The sequence below is a fragment of the Macaca thibetana genome, chromosome 7 (genome assembly GCF_024542745.1).
Source record: "Macaca thibetana thibetana isolate TM-01 chromosome 7, ASM2454274v1, whole genome shotgun sequence".
Classification (NCBI taxonomy): domain Eukaryota; kingdom Metazoa; phylum Chordata; class Mammalia; order Primates; family Cercopithecidae; genus Macaca; species Macaca thibetana.
In genome coordinates, this window is record NC_065584.1 from 114,828,853 (window position 1) to 114,847,328 (window position 18,476).

The window sequence follows — 18,476 nt, forward strand, 5'->3', positions numbered from 1 at the left end:
GGCCTGGAATTGTAGGAAAGGCTGTGGTTGAGGGGTCTGGGCTTTGGATTAATGGGTTTGTATATGAAAGGCAGGCTTGCAGAAGAGTAGTTTGTTATCTCTAGGAATATGCTAGCCCAAGGAGATGCAGCCTCTCCCAGGTCACAAAGGCCCCAGGATGTCAAAGCATCATAAAATACAAAGAATAAAAAACATGATTAATACACTTCATTGCCAATTGAACACTTTTGCCTTATAAGGTGGTTTTCCTCATCTTACTTAATGCTTTTTGGCCTGAATTCTACCTTGTTTGATACAAGATCATAACCTCAGTTCTGTTGTTATTGTTGTTTTGTCTTTGTCTTGTATACCTGATAAACTACTGTCTATCTGTTTTAGTTGTGACCTTTCTAAATCACTTTGCTCTAGATGTGTCTCTTATATACAGCAAATGATTCATCTTTCTTTTTAGAGATAATGTAAAAATCCTTTTCTTTAAATAGTTGTGTTAAGCCTACTTACATTTATTGCTATGACAGATATGGTTGGTTTTAGTTCTGTCATAGTTTCTGTTTTTCTGTATAAATATTTTAAATGTCTTTCACTATGCTATCTTAGCTTTTTATTTTAGAATATTTTTTCTGATATTTAAAAAATTATGTTAATGGTTACTTTTTTAACCACTGGTATATAACAACTATAACTACTTATAATTATGTTTATAACTAGTGGTTACATAAGTTTGCCTTTATGTAATATCCTATATCCCTTTTTCTTTAGACAATATCAGTTTATTCCCTATATGCCTCAATAAAACAAGCTTCTATCTTCTTCCTTCATTCTCCCCTCTCTCTTCTACCATCTAATTTAACCAATAGTATATCTTTTGTCTGTTCTTATTGTTTCCCCTTCTACTATTAAATATGCTTACACGTACATATTTGACCTGTCAACTGTAGTTTTGTTTTGTGTTTTTGTTATTGTTGTTATTTTTGTGACAGTCTTGCTCTGTCGCCCAGGCTGGAGTGCAGTGGTGCAATCTCAGCTCACTGCAACCTCCACCTCCCAGGTTCAAACAAGTCTTGTGCGTCAGCCTTCTGAGCAGCTGGGACTACAGGCGTGTCCCACCATGTCCAGGTAATTTTTGTATTTTTAGTAGAGACGGGTTTTCGCCATGTTGGCCAGGCTAGTCTCAAACTCCTGGCCTCAAGTGATCTGCCCATTTTGGCCTCCCAAAGGTGTGAAATACTGCACCTGGCCTGACCTGTCAACTGTTAACATTATCTTTGCAGTCTCTTGTGTAACAGCTGAGGCATTGCAAATTTATTCTGCTTTCTAAATTCTACCATTTTTGTTGATTGTGTCATTTTCATTTTGACACAATATTGATAATCTTCTTTATCACTTGTATCTCTACCTTTGCTTTTTCTTAGATGTGCAGTTAAGAAAACTTACTGCTGCCTGACTGCTCCTTTGCCAAACTCTTATTCATCTCTTGATTGGCTAGAGTTCATCCTCTAGTAGTTTTCTCAAAAAGTGTCCATTTGAGAAATGTTTTCTGAACTATTCATGTTTTAAATGGTTTGTCTACAGCCTTTATACAGAAAAGAGTAGACTGGATGTACATAAAACCTTCTTAGCTCATATTGCTTTCTTTCCTTCAGTATCTTGTAGATATGGCCCTACTGTCTTTTGGCATTGAATGTTGCTGCCAAGAAGTATGTTGCCAACCTGATTTTCTTTCTTTTTTGCTTACATATTTAAAAAATTATCTTTATCTTTAAAAGAGGATAATTTTTAAAGGATATATGTTGGTATTGACTAAGAACAGTTTCCTTATACAGTGTGCCCTTTAAATATGTAAAAACAGATATTTCAAAAAGTTTGTTTTTTTAATTAAAATCTTTAAATTCTTTTTTTTCCTTTTCCATTATTTTAGATTTCTTATTTGGGGCTCCAATTATGAGTATGTTGGATTTTTTTTTTTTTTTTACCTACTTTATATCTAACATTTTTCTTTAACCCTGTGTTTCTTTATTTCTGTTTTGTCTCCTTATTTTTCATATTTATCATTCATTCTTGCTATGCAATCTGTAGTCTGTTTTCTCTTTTCTCCCTTATAGTTTAACTTCATTCCTAAAACAATTTGACTCCTTTTCCCCCTGAGTTCAGTCAGTTTCTGTTTCACCTCCTCTTGTGAGTTCATGTATATCTGATTTATAGTTTTTCTTCAGAGCTATGATGGTTTTGTACTAAATTAAAGCAGCTCATCCCTCTCTGAGTGCCAAAATACATATGTTAAATTTAACTTGAAATCCACTGCCTCTTAAGACAATGAAAAAAAAATCAAATGATTTAGAAGTTTAAGGCATAAACATTTTCAGCAGTAAACTGTACTAGAGGTTGTAGTTCTTACCATGAAACCTGTGCCTGCTAGTAATCCAATAACTTGCTGTTTGGTGATAATCAGAAATTGAGGCATCCTGAAAGGAAAACTTCACAGGCAACGTCCTCAGTCTTTGAATTCTTTTGGTTAAGGTCTTCTTCCATACAGCTGTACTGTCTTGCTGCTTGGAGGAACTATTCCAGGAAGAAGGAACAGAGTAAGCAAATACAGAAAGATAGGACAACAGGAACATATTTTGAAGATCTGCAGGAGAAAATGAATATTTTGAGCTGTGTGTATTGCTATCCAAAATAAATTAGAATTCTGAGCATATAGAATTAGATGAGGAGAATAGAAACTGGATAGTCAGCTAATATCTGCCATAGTCAAGATATTTGGCTTTAAAACTTAGGATATAAGTTGTAACTAGAATTAAGCTTATTCTCATAGAGATGGACTTAATCTTCAAAGGAGGGTATAAATTAAGAGTAAAGAAGAGCAAGAAGAAAAATTAGGGGAATCCATGTGTTTTATGGGCAGGAAGAGGCAAAGGAACCAGTGAAGGGACCGTAGAGCATCCCAGGGTGCAAGAGAAGAGGAAGTATGAAAATATCCATGTTAGAATTAGGCCTCTAGTGCCCTCCCATGGATTTTATGGCCGTGGTGTGTTTGGAGCATGGCATTAGTAACAGTCGAATGAGAACCTCACAGAGTATAGGTAAATCTGTGGAGAAGAGAGTAGAACCCAGCAGTTGAATGCATTGGCAAGGTGGGGATGGAGAGTGGGGATCCAGGTGAAAGGGTAAACTCTGGTTATGAAGGGTCATGGTAGGTGAGCAACGTAGAGAAGGAGGTGTGTCAGCAACCAGGAGCTGTTATGTCCAAAGCTGGGTCAGGTTCAAGGGAACGATAACGCCAAAAGCTAAGGTTTGAATCAAGGCAGATCTGTATTTGAATCTCAGCTCTATCACTTACTCACTGGCTTTTAACTCCGAGTGCTAGAAGTTAAACATAAAACAAAAACCTATAATTAATGAGAATAATGGTAATTACCATCTATTAAGCACTTTCCATAAAGGAAGAACTTTACAAACACTATCTCCTTTTCTCATTTAACCCTCATAAGAGTTCTCATTAGATGGATTGTGTTATCCTAATTGTACAGGAAGGAATGCAAGGCCTTAGGTGATGAAATGATATATTCACCATCAGAGAATTAGTTAGAAGGTGGAACCAGGGCTCAAAGCCAGGCTCTAGAACCTGTGTTCTTGACTGTTCTTCTGGGTTGCATTCCTTCCCAAAAGTGAGTATCCCGGCATCAAGGACATGTATCCTGTGGCTGCCCCAGTCTTCCAGCCTCGGGTTTCACCATGGGCCTCTGCGCCTTTCCTTCTCATCCTTACTTGATGTAACATCTGTTGGGGTTCCCAGTAACTTAAAATGGAAAAGATGAGAGGGGAGCTTATTTTTATTTGCTCCTTAAAATTAAGGCTAACTTTTTAATTCTTTGATTTCTTTTTAAAATTTTTTTAATTTTTAATTTTTATGGATACATAATAGTTGTACATATTGACGGGGCAGATGTGATATTTTGATACAAGCATACAGTGTGTAGTGATCAAATCTGGCTAATTGGGATATCCATCAACTCAAACATGCATCATTTCTTTGTGTTGGGAACATTCCAAATCTACGCTTCTGGTTATGTTGAAATATACAATATTGTTAACTATAGTTGCCCAGTCGTGCTATAGGATGATGCCTCACTGAATCGGATGCAGTGTGTGACACTCCTTCCTGCTGTTACAAGTCCACTGACTCTCAGAGTCAGGAATCGGAGTGCCCACGCTGCCTCCCACTCCCCAGTGTGGCTGCGCCTAGTGCTACGAAGTGCCAGTCCAGCACCCCGTGTCGGGGTAGGAGCCCTGCTGAGTGTGTACCCACGCAGGGCACACCTGCCCAGCCTGGCATCGCACCCGGTGCAGGGCCTGAGCTTGGAAGCCTATCTCCTACCAACACTCACTAACAAGAGAATCCCCCCCAAGCTTCTGCGTCTCTCATAGTAAGCTTAAAAAGTAAAACTCTGAGCAAAAGCCCAAAGAAACTTTGAGAATTATTTCAATTCATTTTTCTTTAATTGACGCTTTGTTCCCCTCAGAGAGTAAGCTCTACAACTTGATTTTCAAAGGTGAATGTGATAATCGGGGGTGCAATGTTTAGGGGTGTGTGTGTGTGTGTGTGTGTGTGTGTGTGTGTTTGAACCTAAAGGCTCTGAAACTGTGTATAGTCACATATTTTAGATGGACGTCACTTATGGGTATGAAATCTACTTTAAGTCATGCAGAGGGCCATTTTCCCCTTTGAAAAATGAGAACTACTGGTAGAAAATTCATTAGTTTATGTCCTCATGGGAAACCCTTCTTGTCACGGTTCTTCTCTATGATGAGACCATAATTCATGCATTCATATTGTCACCTCTTGTCACTTCTTGTCCACAGGCAAAAACTGGGACCTGACAGCCGCTCTGAGCGACTATGAGCAGCTCCGCCAGGTGCACACAGCCAATCTGCCGCATGTGTTCAACGAAGGGAGGGGTCCCAAGCAGCCAGAGCGAGAGCCACAGCCCGGGCACAAGGTGGAGCGGCCCTGCCCGCAGAGGCAGGACGACATTGCCCAAGGTACCACTGAGGGACTGAGCCTGGGCACAGCTGCCCAGGCCAGTGCACCGCAGCTCGCAGGTGGGTTGGGTGGTACAAAGAATGGTGGGGTCATCACCTCTCAGGTGCAGACAAATTGGACTCTTAGTGCCTTCTTCCTCACACTATGCCGAAATGTCCTTTGTTGCTTCTATCCATGGCTCCAGCCTCTACCTCAGAAAAGCAGAAAAATGAGTCTGATTTCCTAGGACCCCAAAAGCCCAATAAGTGAGTAAACACCAGCATTCCTCCTGGAGTCCTGGTTTTTTCAGACCAAACATCTCTAGTACTTTTACTTATTTCCAAAGTAACAGTCTCCAAGTCTGTTCAGCGCCACATTTCTTGCCCCATGCGCTCCATCTTCTCTATCCTTTTTCTTCATTATCAAAGTAAGACATGCTTATTATAACAAAGGAAACAATACTGAGATATATGAGGAACACTTAAGAACATTCTCCTGCACACCTCCTAGATCTCACCAGTGTAATAATGACTGATAACATCCTGGTGGTCTCCTCCTGCTCCTCTTGCTATCTTGTTCAAAATCAAACACGTCAGAGTCAAATGCACAGCACACTGCAAAGTGCTTGTTTCACTGAGCAGGCGATGATGAACATAATCTCTTAATAGCTGCATTTTACTCTATAATATGTTAATTTTTAGATCACTGCTGTATTCATGGTGATTCTGTTTTTGCTTGGGTTTTTGTCGTTGTTATTATTTGTTAATTGCCGCTGCAAGCAACGCTGAAAGAAACATCTGTACACCTGTAATCTTACATACTGGTGCTTTTGTTTCTATAGGTTTGCATTCCCAGAATGGATTTGCTGTGCCAACACATGTGTGTTTCTAGCTGAATAATTTTAGGACTTCTTTCCTAACATATTTCTACTCACCATGTGTGAAACCGGGTGTTTCCCTTCATTCTTGCTAGCACTGGATATTACAGTGTATGGTGTGTTAGGCCATTCTTGCACTGTATTAAAGAAATACCTAAGGTTGGGTCATTTATTTTAAAAAGAGGATTTATTGGCTCATGGTTCTTCAGGCTTTACAGGAAGTATGGTACTGGCATCTCCTCAGCTTCTGGGGAGGCCTCAGGAAGCTTACAATCATGCAGAAGGCAAAGGGAACAGGCACTTCACATGGCCAGAGTAGGAGCAAGAGAGAATGAGTTGGAAGGCAGAGGTGCTGCATACTTTTAAATGATCAGATCTCATATGAACTCAGAGTGAGAGCTCACTTATCACCAAGAGGATGGCCCAAGCCATTCATGAAGGATCTCCCCCCTCCCATGATCCAAACACCTCACACTAAGCCTCACCTCCAAGATGGCAGATTACATTTCAATATGAGATTTGGGTGGTGACAAATATCCAGACCATATCATTCCACTCCTGGGCCCTCCCAAATCTCATGTCCTTCTCATTGCAAAATACAATCATGCCTTCCCAACAGTCCCCCAAAGTCTTGACTTGTTCCAGCATTCACTCAAAAGTCCAAACTCTCGTCTGAGTCAAGGCAAGTCCCTTCCACCTGTGAGCCTGTAAAATCAAAAACAAGTTATTCACTCCCAAGATACAATGGGGTATAGACATCGGGTAAACATTCCCATTCCATAAGGGAGACGTTGGCCAAAAGAAAGGGGCTCCAGGCCCCACACAAGTTCAAAACCCAGCAGGACAATCATTAAACCTTAAAGCTCCAAAATAATCTCCTTTGACTCTGTATCTCACATCCAGGGCACACCAGTGCAAGAGGTGGACTCCCAAGACCTTGGGCAGCTCTGCCCCTGTGGCTTTCCAGAGTTCAGCCCCCACTGCTGCTCTCTGCTTGCAGCTTTTCCAGGTGCAGGGTGCAAGCCACCAGTAGATCTACGATTCTGGAGTCTGGAACGTGGTGGCCCCCTTCTCACGGCTCTACTAGGCGGTGCCCCCATGAGGACTCTGTGTAGGGTCTTCTGCCTCACATTTCCCCTTGGCACTGCCCTAGTAAGGTTGTCTGTGAGGGCTATGCCCCTGCTGCAGACTTCTACCTGGACACCCAGGCTTTTCCATACATCCTCTGAAATCTAGGCAGAGGTTGCCAAACCTCATTCACTCTTGCATTCTACATGTCTACAGGTTTTTAACACCATGTGAAAGTCACCAAGGCTCATGGCTTGCACCCTCTGAAGCAGCAGCCCAAACTGTATCTGGGACCTTTTGAGCCAAGGCTGGAGCTGGAGCAGCCAGGATGTAGGGAGCAGTGTCCCAAAGCTGCACAAAGTAGCAGGGCCCTGGGCCTGGCCCCTGAAACCATTCTTTCCAACTAGGCCTCTAGGCCTTTGATGGGAGGGGCTGCTGTGAAGGTCTCTGAAATGCTTTAGGGCCTTTTCTCCATTGTCTTGGGTATTAGCACTCACTTAGCTCCCTTTTTATTATGCAAATATCTCTAGCAAGTAGTTGCTCCTCAGCCTGCTCGAATTCTTCTGAAAAAGCTTTTTCTTTCTTTGCCACATGGCTAGGCTGCAAATTTTTCAAACATTTACATTCTGCTTCTCTTTTACATTCTGCTTCCCTTAAATATAAGTTCCAACTCGTTTCTCTGCTCCAGTATCTGAAATGCAGACTGTCAGAAGCAGCCATGCCACTTCTTGAATACTTTGCTGCTTATCAATTTCTTCTACCACATACCCTAAATCATCAAGTTCAAACTTCCACAGATCCCTAGGGTATGAACAGAATGTAGCTGAGCTCTTTGCTTGTAGCAGGACGAGCAGGACGAGCCACAGACAAAACTCCTCAGACACCAAGTTAAAGAAGGAAGGGGTTTATTTGGCCGGGGACTTCGGCAAGACTCCCGTCTCAAGAGCCAAGCTCCCTGAGTGAGCAATTTCTATCCCTTTTAAGGGCTCACAACTCTAACGGGGTGTGCATGAGAGGGTTGTGATCAACTGAGCAAGCACAGGATATGTGACTGGGGGCTGCATGCACCGGTAATTAGATTGGAACAAAACAGGACAGGGATTTTCACAGTGCTTTTCTATACAATGTCTGTAATCTATAGATAACATAACCGATTAGTTCAGGGGTCAATCTCTAACTACCAGGCCCAGGGTGTGGTGCTGGGCTGTCTGCTTGTGGATTTCATTTTGCCTTTTAGTTTTTACTTTTTCTTTCTTTGGAGGCAGAAATTGGGCATAAGACAACATGAGGGGTGGTCTCCTCCCTTATGCTAAGGCAAAACATGTGACATTTGCTCCAGTCCCCAATAATTTATTCATATCCATCTGAGACCTCCTCAGCCTTGATTGACTCTGTTGTCCATTTTCATTATCCATATTTTGGTCATAACCGTTTAACCAATCCCTAAGAAGTTCCAAACTTTCCCTCACTTGCTGTCTTCTTCTGGACCCTCCAGACTTCCAACCTCTGCCCATTACCCATTTCCTAAGTTGCTTTCACATTTTCAGGTACCCCTTGGTACTGATTTTCTATGTTAGTCCATTCTTGCATTGCTATAAAGAAATATCTGAGGCTGGGTAATTTATAAAGAAAAGAGGTTTACTTGGCTCATGGTTCTGCAGGCTTAAAGGAAGCATGGTGCTGGCATCTGCTCAGCTTCTGGGGAGACCTCAGGAAGCTTAAAATCATGGCAGTGGCCAAAGAGGGAACAGGCACTTTACATGGCCAGAGCTGGAGCAAGAGAGAGTGAGTGGTGGGTGGGAGGTGCCACACACCTTTAAACAACCAGATTGCGTGTGAACTGAGCAAGAGCTCACTTATCACCAAGGGGATGGTCCAAGCCATTCATGAGGCGTCTGCTTCTAATCCAAACACCTCCTACCAGGCCGCCCCGCCAAGACTGGGGATCACATTTCAACTTGAGATTTGGAGACAAATATCCAAACTACATCAAATGTGTTTATGTTCTTTTTCTACTCTGAAGAGTGGAAAATGGTGTCTTGTTTACACTCTCATCTTGCCATTTGCTTGTTAGGCCATTGGATTTCCCCTTTGTAACTTGGCTGTTCATGTACTTTGTCCATTTTCTATTGATTAGTTTGCCTTTTCTTATCAATTTGTTTCTCTCTTTGTAATAAAGACTAAAACATATATTTCGTGTGTGTGTGTGTGTGTGTGTGTGTGTGTGTTTCCCACTGTATCACTTGCCTTAGGACTTTCTTTTCAGAATGTTTTCCCATACATGTTTACATTATCTTGCTCTCATGGCTGATGAGCTTTCTCTCTCACTTTGGAAGGTTTCTTGGACTACAGAGTTACTGAAATATATTTTTTTTTTTTTTTGAGATGGAGTCTTGCTCTGTCACCCAGGCTGGAGTGCAGTGGCACAATCTTGGCTCACTGCAAGCTCTGCCTCGCAGGTTCACACCATTCTCCTGCCTCAGCCTCCCAAGTAGCTGGGACTACAGGTGCCTGCCACCACGCCCAGCTAATTTTTTTGTGTTTTTAGTAGAGATGGGGTTTCACTGTGTTAGCCAGGAGGGTCTCGATCTCCTGACCTTGTGATCCACCTGCCTCAGCCCCCCAAAGTGCTGGGATTACAGTCATGAGCCACCATGCCCAGCCTGAAATATATTCTTATATTTAATTTAAATTTTGTTCTTTGAGTCTTTTCATCAATTTGAAATTTTTATAATAGTAAATAATCTGGTTTTGCTTTCTTCTGGATTGAGAGTGAGTTATTTAAGTACATTTCCCCACTGAACTGAACTAAAATGCCAGCCTTGCCTTATATTAAATTCTCAACATACCTGGACCTATTTGCATACTTTGTTCTGCCCACCCCATGGCTGCCACCCTGTTACACTTGACTCAGTGGTTTCACAGGGTATCACTCTCTGCTAAGCAAACCCTTCTATTGCTCTGCTTTTCCTTTTTTTTTTTTTTTTTTTTTTTTGCTGTTTTTGAATATTTATTTTGCCATCTAAACCTTAAAATTATAATTCTGAGTGGAATTGGAATAGATTTTTATTTCATTTTAAAAATAATTTGCATTTGTAATATTGTTCTTCTATCCAAGAACATTACGTATGCCCCTGTACATCTTCAGATTCTGTTCAGATTTTAGGCATGGAAAAAAGAAACTCATTTTTTACTTATTTGTCTTTTATCCAGTGAGCTACATAAATTCTCTTATTAGTTCTAATAGTTTGTCCTAAGAGAATCACAAATAATTGTATGTTCTTCTTCATATTTATACAATTAATTCAGTTTTTTATTTTATTGCATTAGGTAGACTCTCCTGAACTGTTGAGAATGAATGCTGTATTTGTTTCTATTAGCTCAGCCTATCATTCAAGCTATATTTGAATCTATATCTTGGATTATTCTTGACTGTTTATTCTGTTGTTTAGAAAAGCCATAATTGAGTTAGAAATTTTAATACGTATTATCTGTGTCTTCTCTGAGTTTCATCCTTTCTGCTGTATTTGTTTTGATGCTATCTTGTTAGGTATATGTATATTCATAATTTTTTAGATTATCTTGCTCTAGTATGTTTTTTAACCAATATATAGGCTGTCTGTTTGTCAAGCCATTTGATATAATAGTTTTTATCTTGAAATCTGCTTTTGTTGATATTAAACAGCTACCCTGGCTTTCTATTGGTTCATATTTGCCAGAAATATCATTTTTTCTGCTGATGTAATTTCAACTTTTCCTTATCCTTTCACGTTAAATGTGATTCTTGTAGACAACTTATTATTAGGTTTTATTTTATTATCCAATCCAAGAATCTCTGTCTTTTGAGTAGTTAATTCAATCCATCCTTCTGTCCTATCTTCTCTATCTAATTGAATTTTTCTACTGGTTTGCAAGTTACACATTCTACTTTTACTCACATTGCAATTACTGCTATTCTATTAAAATCAGTATTTTGGTTTTCTTCCTATTATTTTTAAAAACTTAACCACTATATTTTCCCCTGCAAAATACATCTCTTAGTATGATTTTTGTTGTTCTGTCCTGCCTCTACTTGCTCTCAATCATATTTAGATACTTTTTGTTGCCTTTGCTTATTTAGATAACAATTAACTCCTTTATTTATTCACATGTATTCATTTCTCTTTTGCAAAAACAAAAAACAAAAAACTTCCTCAAAGACTACTTCCAAAAAGAATTTTTGCGTGGTGAATCTCCTAAGGCCTTGAGTGCCTAAAAAGGTTTACATGGTATACTTATATTTTCATTTAGTAGATTAAAAACTCTAGTTTGAAATTATTTTCTTTGAACACTTTCCACCCCTTCCTCCATCGTGTTCTTGCAGCTTGTTCCTCATGTCTTCTAAGAGATTCACTTGACCTGATGTTTTCACATCCCCATTTATTCTGCACATGAATGCATTATTAGTCTCATTAAATTTTTTTCATCCCAAGTTAATTCTTTGTCATTATTATTATTATTTTTTTTTTTTTGCATTCTGATATTCTCTTTATCTCTCTGCACATATTTACTAGGCTCATTTTTTAATCTAGTCCTCCTGGCCAGTACTATGTTGCCTTTCTGTGACAGTTTCCCTGGAAGCTCCTGGGGCGTGCAGTTATCATCCATCTTCACTTGTGCCGGAGCACAGGCTCTGGTGGGTGCTCCTCCAGATGGGAGGCGGGGAAGGGTCCTCAAGCTGGAGAGCCTTGGATGTTGTCATTTGGCCTCTAGAAGTTCCCTGCCTGTTCCCCTCCGCACAGCTGGATTATCTCCTGAGGGCTGCTCCCAGCGCCTCTCTTCTAGAAAGTCCTTGTGTCCTGTAGGGACTGCCCCGCTCTGGTGTAACTGCCAAGCTCCCCCGTATGTTAGGGAAAGGAGGGAAGTGGTGCCCATGGTGACTGCTGCCCCACCCAGCTGTGCTCCAGCACCACCTGATGTTCTCCAGCTGGCACAGGGTCGGGGCTGGGGGATGATAGGGAAGGCAGGCCATGCTGGAGCCATGCTGGAGAGAGGAAAGGCAGGACCAGACGCCCTACCCCAGGCCCTCTCTGTCAGTCTCACCCATTCCCACCTCCTGCCCCTGGGGATCTCCAGGTGGGTGTAAGGACAGGACACTGAGGCTGTGCACTGTCTTGCCCCTCTTGTTGATTATTCTTAAATTTGGTTTCATTTCTGCCATTAGACCTGACTCCAGAGGAACCACCCCTTCCAGTCATTGGCTCGGTCTTATTCTCAGGGCCTTCCTTGACTGTAGCACATGGTTAAGGCTCCTGGTATCTTTCATGCAGCAGCAGTCCAGACAGATGACCACATGGCCATTCCTGCTCTTTTGAGCTGGGAACAAACAAACCAACCCATTATCTTATCCTTCTGGTCCAGGGGCTACAAGGAACCTCCCGTCTGCTACCAGAGAGGTTGGCAGAATCAGGGCCTAGTAAGTGTAGTTGTTACATACTGTGATCTGACTTTTCTTAGATACCATTTAAGAAAAAAAAATAGGACTCTATCCCAGCATAATCCTATTAATTGAGGCTTGCGAGCAATCATATCAATTCCTATTGAATTACAGAGTTTCCTAATTGAATTTATGTCTCCTTTAGTTGAGTTCTTCCTGAAACCATAGTGTGCTAAAATGGAAAATGGAACATTTCATATTCTAAATCGGGGGCCAGAAAATGACCTGTCAGCCCAACCTGGCCTGTTTTTTAAGTAAAGTTTTATTGGGACTCCCCCACGCTCACTCATGTATGTGCTGTCTTCGGCAGCTGTAGTGCTGCAAAGACAGAGGTGAGTAGTTGAGACTGCGTGGCTCACAAAGCCTAAAATATTTCTATCTCACCCTTTAGGAAAAGTTTTGTCCACTTGTTTTAAAATGTACCCAGGATCCGTTTTAATCAGGTATCACAAGACACACAAACACAGAAATTACTGTCATGAAGGTGGAAACAGGAGGCCCAGGACAGCATGCAGGGCCATATTGGGAGGCGCGGGTCGTGCGGAGGTAGGAGTGAGGGGAAGCACGGACCAAAGCCTTTGTGATGGTTTCTATGGGAAGGCAGGGCAGGGGGAGCAGCCCCTACCCCAGCTAGTGTGCATAACTGCAGCCAGCTCAGGGGCAAAGGGCCTGTCTCCAGCTGCCTGATACCTGGCCTGAAGTGCTTAGGGCAAAGGAACATTGCCTCCTGGAGAGTAAGAGCCAGCTGGAGAGGGTGGTTGGGAGCGTAGATTCTGGATTGGCGGCTCCGCATAGGAGAGGCATGCTGCCGGGCAAGGCCTTTGCCATCTCTAACATCGGTTCACCCGGGAGGGGCAGGCTTTCCCCAGTCGGGGAGGTCCCAGGTGCCAGAGCAACAAAAACTAAGAAAATAAGAAAATGCAGGGCCAGGTGCAGTGGCTCATTCCTGTAATCCTCGCTGAGCCCAAGTGTTTGAGACCAGACTGGGCAACACAGCAAGACCCCATCTCTGTAAAAATTAAAAATAAAAGGAAAATAAATGAAAAAAGAATTTATAGTTAATACATCTCCCCTTTGTCAGTGGCAGGGAAATTCTGTACATTGTTATACTATGTTTTGTTTTGTTTTTTAATCTTTCTGTGTTTTTCTGAGACATAACTTTGATCATGATAATTCCTATAAAATGTTTTATTTATACATCCAAAAGCAGAGTCACTGAGTTCACATTTAAAGAATCAGTATGTGAGTGTGTGTGTTTGTGACTCTGTGTGTGAGAGAGAGATGATACATGTGCATTCCTGGGGTGTCACGGGAAATGTTAGAATTAGGAGCATATATTTCTCATTATATGATCTTCAACACAATCTATTAATATTTTTAGTTCAAAAATACTTTTTTCCTTTAGACTCCAAATATTTCATGTTTAGAACTGCAGAACAGCATCCTGTTGTCCTAGGAATCACCACGTTTCCAAGGCCCTTGAAGTGTCTCATGTCAGTGCTGATAGATGGGCCAGGAGGAGCATGGGTGCCCCTGACCAGCAGGTGCCCACTGTTGAGAGCAGCCTCGAGATTGTCTGTCCCCCCAACTGCGGGTGCACATAGCACCTCAATTCTCTAATGCCTGATGTCCCTCTCCATCGGGTCTCCAAAAATGGGGCAGTTCCTTCTTTCCAGATGCAAAAAAGGTAGTATGTGGCAAGATGAGCGGCCTCAGCATGGCTTGCACGAGGTAGAAAGACACAAGCTTCGGCTGCTCCTGCACTCAAGTACCTGAACCAGTGTGGGAAGCAATGGGCCGTCCCCACCCCCCAAGCTGGGCCTGCACGCTCCCTCCCTCTTCTTTCTAACTGCCTGTGTGGCTTAACTTCTCTTTTTACCTTTCCTCAAAATACGAAGAACTTAATCCTGTTGGTCTCAGAGTGAAACTGAAGGTGAATCTAAACCACCCATTGGTCTCAGAGTGAAACTGAAGGTGAATCTAAACCACCCATTGTGAAATACAGTCTGTCTCTGTGACTCTGTATTCATTTTAATGGGAAAATACATGAACCTTCTGGGAACTCGCTTTGGGTTTAAAACGAACTTGCCACAGGATCGAAAGCCGATGCTTTTTAGTCTGTTTTAACAAAACTCCATGAATGCCATTTCTGTCCGGTGCTCTAGCAAGTGGGGAAGGAGGACGCTGCTGTTCCGGGTGAAGGCTGGGGCTGGGTTTTCCGCGTGACCGTGGTGTGCTGGTCAGCGTGGACCTCAGAGGGGCCTTGCAGGAGCACAGACCTCACCAGTGGTCAGGCTGAACTGAAGGACAGTGGGAGTCCTTGGGACCTCAGGGAATAGCCTCAGGAATTTGCCACAGGGCTTAGACAATCCTTATTTAGACTTAATTTAGGCAACACAGGCAGCAGGTTTTTGAATAAAACACCAGAGACCGTGCTTTCCTGAGAAAAATGAAAGATCTACCGCCTTGCTAGAAAGACTTCTCCTTACTGAAAACACTGACTGTGAAAAAAGATAACCTATTCCTAACATATATTTAATCTTGTTTTATGTGCAATGTTGGTCATTAGAACACAGGGCTTAGAAAAACAAGCGTGCTTTTGTAGCGCCAAGAGGATACATCTACTTTCTAGGTAGTTGACTTCCTAACATGGTAACATATTGTACCTTAGAGAAATCCCACACTGCCTTTCTCATTCCCTGGCTGAAAAGCCCAAGAAGAATAAAGCTAGAGGAGAGCATTACTTTTTAGAGTGCTGTGGCAAAAGAATAGCCAGACGGAAGAGGAACACATGGACTGACTGAATATTGTGTGTCCTGGGAGGGCCACGTAGGAGGCATTTATCAGCGTAACTTTAGTAAAACAGCCTGTCTTAAAACCTGAGCCGCTGTGGATGCCTGAGATTGTTTCTTTGCATTAACTGCATAAACGCATCGAGACAAAGAGCGGTCTGCCTTGTACCATTTAGTCCTGGGAGAGGACAGCTCAGTGGACTCGAGTTAGAGATAACTGCAGACCCAAGAGCAAGCCTGGTGCTCTTCGACAGTGCTGATGTGCAGCTGTACCGTGGGCTCGCAGCTCCCCACTTACTAAGTGCTTTCCTGACTCTTGTGAATAAGTACCACATACCAGGTGATGGTGATTAATCCAGCAGCAGGAAGGCCTGCAGGATAGAACAGGCTTGTAGGATAGAAGGGCTGGTACAGAGAGAATATGGGTGTGCATGTGTATGTGTGTGCACACATGTATGTGTACATGTGTGTATACATATAGTTTGTGCATGTTGTACATGTATGTGCACTGTGTGTCCTGTGTATTTGTGCTGTATGTAGTATGTGCAAATACATCTATATATGTACATGTATATAGTATGTATACAGTCTGTAGTGTATGTACATGGGCATGTGTGTATGTGTGTAGTATATGTGCCTAGTATCTGTATGTATGTGTGTGTGCATGCATGTATGCATATGCTATGTAGTATATGTGCATGTATGTATGCAAGTGGATGTGCAGTGTGTGTCTAGTGTATGCATGCATATGTTCCTGTGTATACTTTTGTATTCGTGTGTGTGCATTTATGTGTGTGTGTATGTGTGCAGTATGTGTATGCATATGTATATCTCTGCTTATAAGTGTGTGCACATGTAGTATATATGTGTGAACATGTGTGGTGTGTTCATATGTGTGCACATGTGTATTGATGTGTGTTGTGTGGTATGTGCATGTGTGTGGCATGTGTCCATGAATGTGTACCTGTGTGTGTATTGCGTGTGCACAGTATGTGTTTATGTACACACACAGAGCCGCACCTACACCCATTCAGCCCTTGTGGCTATCTTTCCTTCTCCCCCTGCAGAAAAGCGACTTTCCCGGGGGATTTCCCACGCCAGCTCAGCCATCGTCTCCCTGGCCCGGTCCCACGTGGCAAGTGAATGCAACAACGAGCAGTTCCCCCTGGAGATGCCAATCTACACATTCCAGTTGCCAGACCTGAGCGTGTACAGTGAGGATTTCAGGAGCTTCATCGAGCGGGACTTGATCGAGCAGGCAACGATGGTGGCTTTGGAGCAGGCAGGTGAGTTGCCCCTGCCGGCAGGCCCGCGCCCTTTAGGTTTGGTGAATGGTGAGCCGGCCTAACCCACTCTATGAGCAAGAGAAGGGCACGTGTTCTCAGACACCGGGCAGTTTTCAATTAGGATTCTAGATGCTGCACCGCACCTCCTGCTCTACGGGCCGACAGTGTTCTAGCCAGCATGGGCTGGATAGAGGGGCCGATAACCAGGTGGTGCTGAAATCTCTTGAGTTTTTCCCCTTGCTCCTAAATCCCAGTCCTCCTCTAAGGAGAACCCTATGCTTCTTTGCCTTGCTTCTCTCTGTGCCCAGACAACTCCTCCGTGGGCGTTAACGAAAGATAGGAAAGACCATGGGCTTTAGAGAAAACAGGAGACCCGTCACTTTCTGTGGACTTGGACAAGTCAGGTGATCTCTCTGAGCCTCAGTTTCCCGATCTGCAAAGATGAGGAGACTGCTGACCCAGCAACACTTTGGGGTACTAACTGACGTGTTCCTTCCTTAGCTGTCGGTTCCCTGCCTGCACCGCCTCTTCCAGCTTCCAGGTTAAGGAAGCATGAAACCTGACCACAGTCTCCTTCTTTCTCCTTAATGTTTCCTCACCGCCTTAACATCCCAATGAAGAAAGCATTCAAGAAGCAAGACAAACTCTCTTCTTTGGAATGTTTAAGGAGAAAATAATGAGTCCAAAACAAAAGTCTAAAACAGATTTAGGTTCTTCCCGAGACAAAGCAATGCCGATTTCACTCATGATCATTCACATTGTAAACATTGCACAATTACGTATCTGTGGGTCTTTGAGGCACGCATGTGGAAGATGTTACGGCTGTCTCCTCAGGCCCACCACGCTCCTTCCAGTGGGGGCCCCGCCTGCCTGCACGGGCTGATGGTGCACATGGAGCATGTCCTCAGCCAGTGGGAAGCCCTGCTTCTGCTGGGGTGGGGAAGCATCTCCTTCCAGTGCTGACCCAGCCGTCAGCCAGCGCTTCATGTCCACTGTGGAGTGGAGCCTCCACTTCCAAGGCTTGGTCCATGGAGCCATCCCCACATGTGTCGTCCCAGGAGTTTAGGGCTGCAGCCAGCAATGTGCTGTTAGGGAGTAGAGCTTCTCTCGGCCCTCAGCCAAGACCCAATAAAATTACTAAGCACTTTCTAGAGTTTCAGAAGAAGACAGAAGAGAAGTACCTGTAGGTTGGTATGATTCTGATATTGGTGGATGGACCAATCAGGACCCTGGTAGGAAAGAAAAGGCAGCACAAAACTGAGATAAAAGGACTCCATAAAGGGACTGCTTTCCAAGGAGTGGGCAGGATTTAAGGACACCAGCGAAAGATACTGCTATTCCTGGGACTACCATCGGACCTGGCGAAAAGACAAGGGGTGAGAGTGGCTGATGGAGATAGCCACTGGCAGGAGGTGTGGCGTCTGGGAGAGAGAAGATGCTGGGGAAATAAATACTCTGACCACACTCTTCCTCCACCATCCAGGTTCTGACCAGTGCTTCTTAATGGCAGAAGGGCAGACTGCAGGGAGCTCACTGATGTGATCCACACAGGTCACCCTCTGCATACACAGCAGCATGGAGAAGGATAGACAGTAGATCTGTGGGGCCAATGGGAAACATCTAGAAAGTCAATGTGCAGGGAAGTTTTACCAGACCTGGCTTCTGTGTACACATGTACACCTGCTTTCATGCCATTGCTTGTCATTGTTTGCCCAGGGCTGTTGTCATCTACCACTTTCAAGAGGGAAGGCACAAGATGCATTTAGACAAAGGACGCGATGGTGCTTAGTGGGGCTTATTTGTGTTGGGCAGGCTTGCGGTCAGGTTGCAGCCACAGGACTCACAGAAGCCTCACCAATGGCGTGCTTGGCATTAGAACAGGCTCTACATTCCCAATAGCTGGATCTCATGTTGTGACTGTGGAGAAATTGTTATCTCAGCTTCTTCACAGCCA

General features: G+C 43.2%; 2 protein-coding genes across 3 annotated transcripts in view; one reads left to right on the forward strand and one right to left on the reverse strand.

Annotated features, from left to right (window-relative positions):
• Positions 1 to 18,476, reverse strand: part of CHRNA7 (cholinergic receptor nicotinic alpha 7 subunit) — an 880,272-nt gene that overhangs the window by 576,322 nt on the left and 285,474 nt on the right. The window lies entirely within an intron of this gene.
• The window catches only part of OTUD7A (OTU deubiquitinase 7A), a 370,474-nt gene that overhangs the window by 277,504 nt on the left and 74,494 nt on the right, over positions 1 to 18,476 (forward strand). For both annotated transcript variants that reach the window (XM_050795833.1, XM_050795834.1), the window contains 2 exons: positions 4,864 to 5,043; positions 16,304 to 16,522. In XM_050795833.1, coding sequence (XP_050651790.1) covers positions 4,864 to 5,043; positions 16,304 to 16,522 — 399 coding nt within the window. The remainder of the gene's footprint in view (positions 1 to 4,863; positions 5,044 to 16,303; positions 16,523 to 18,476) is intronic.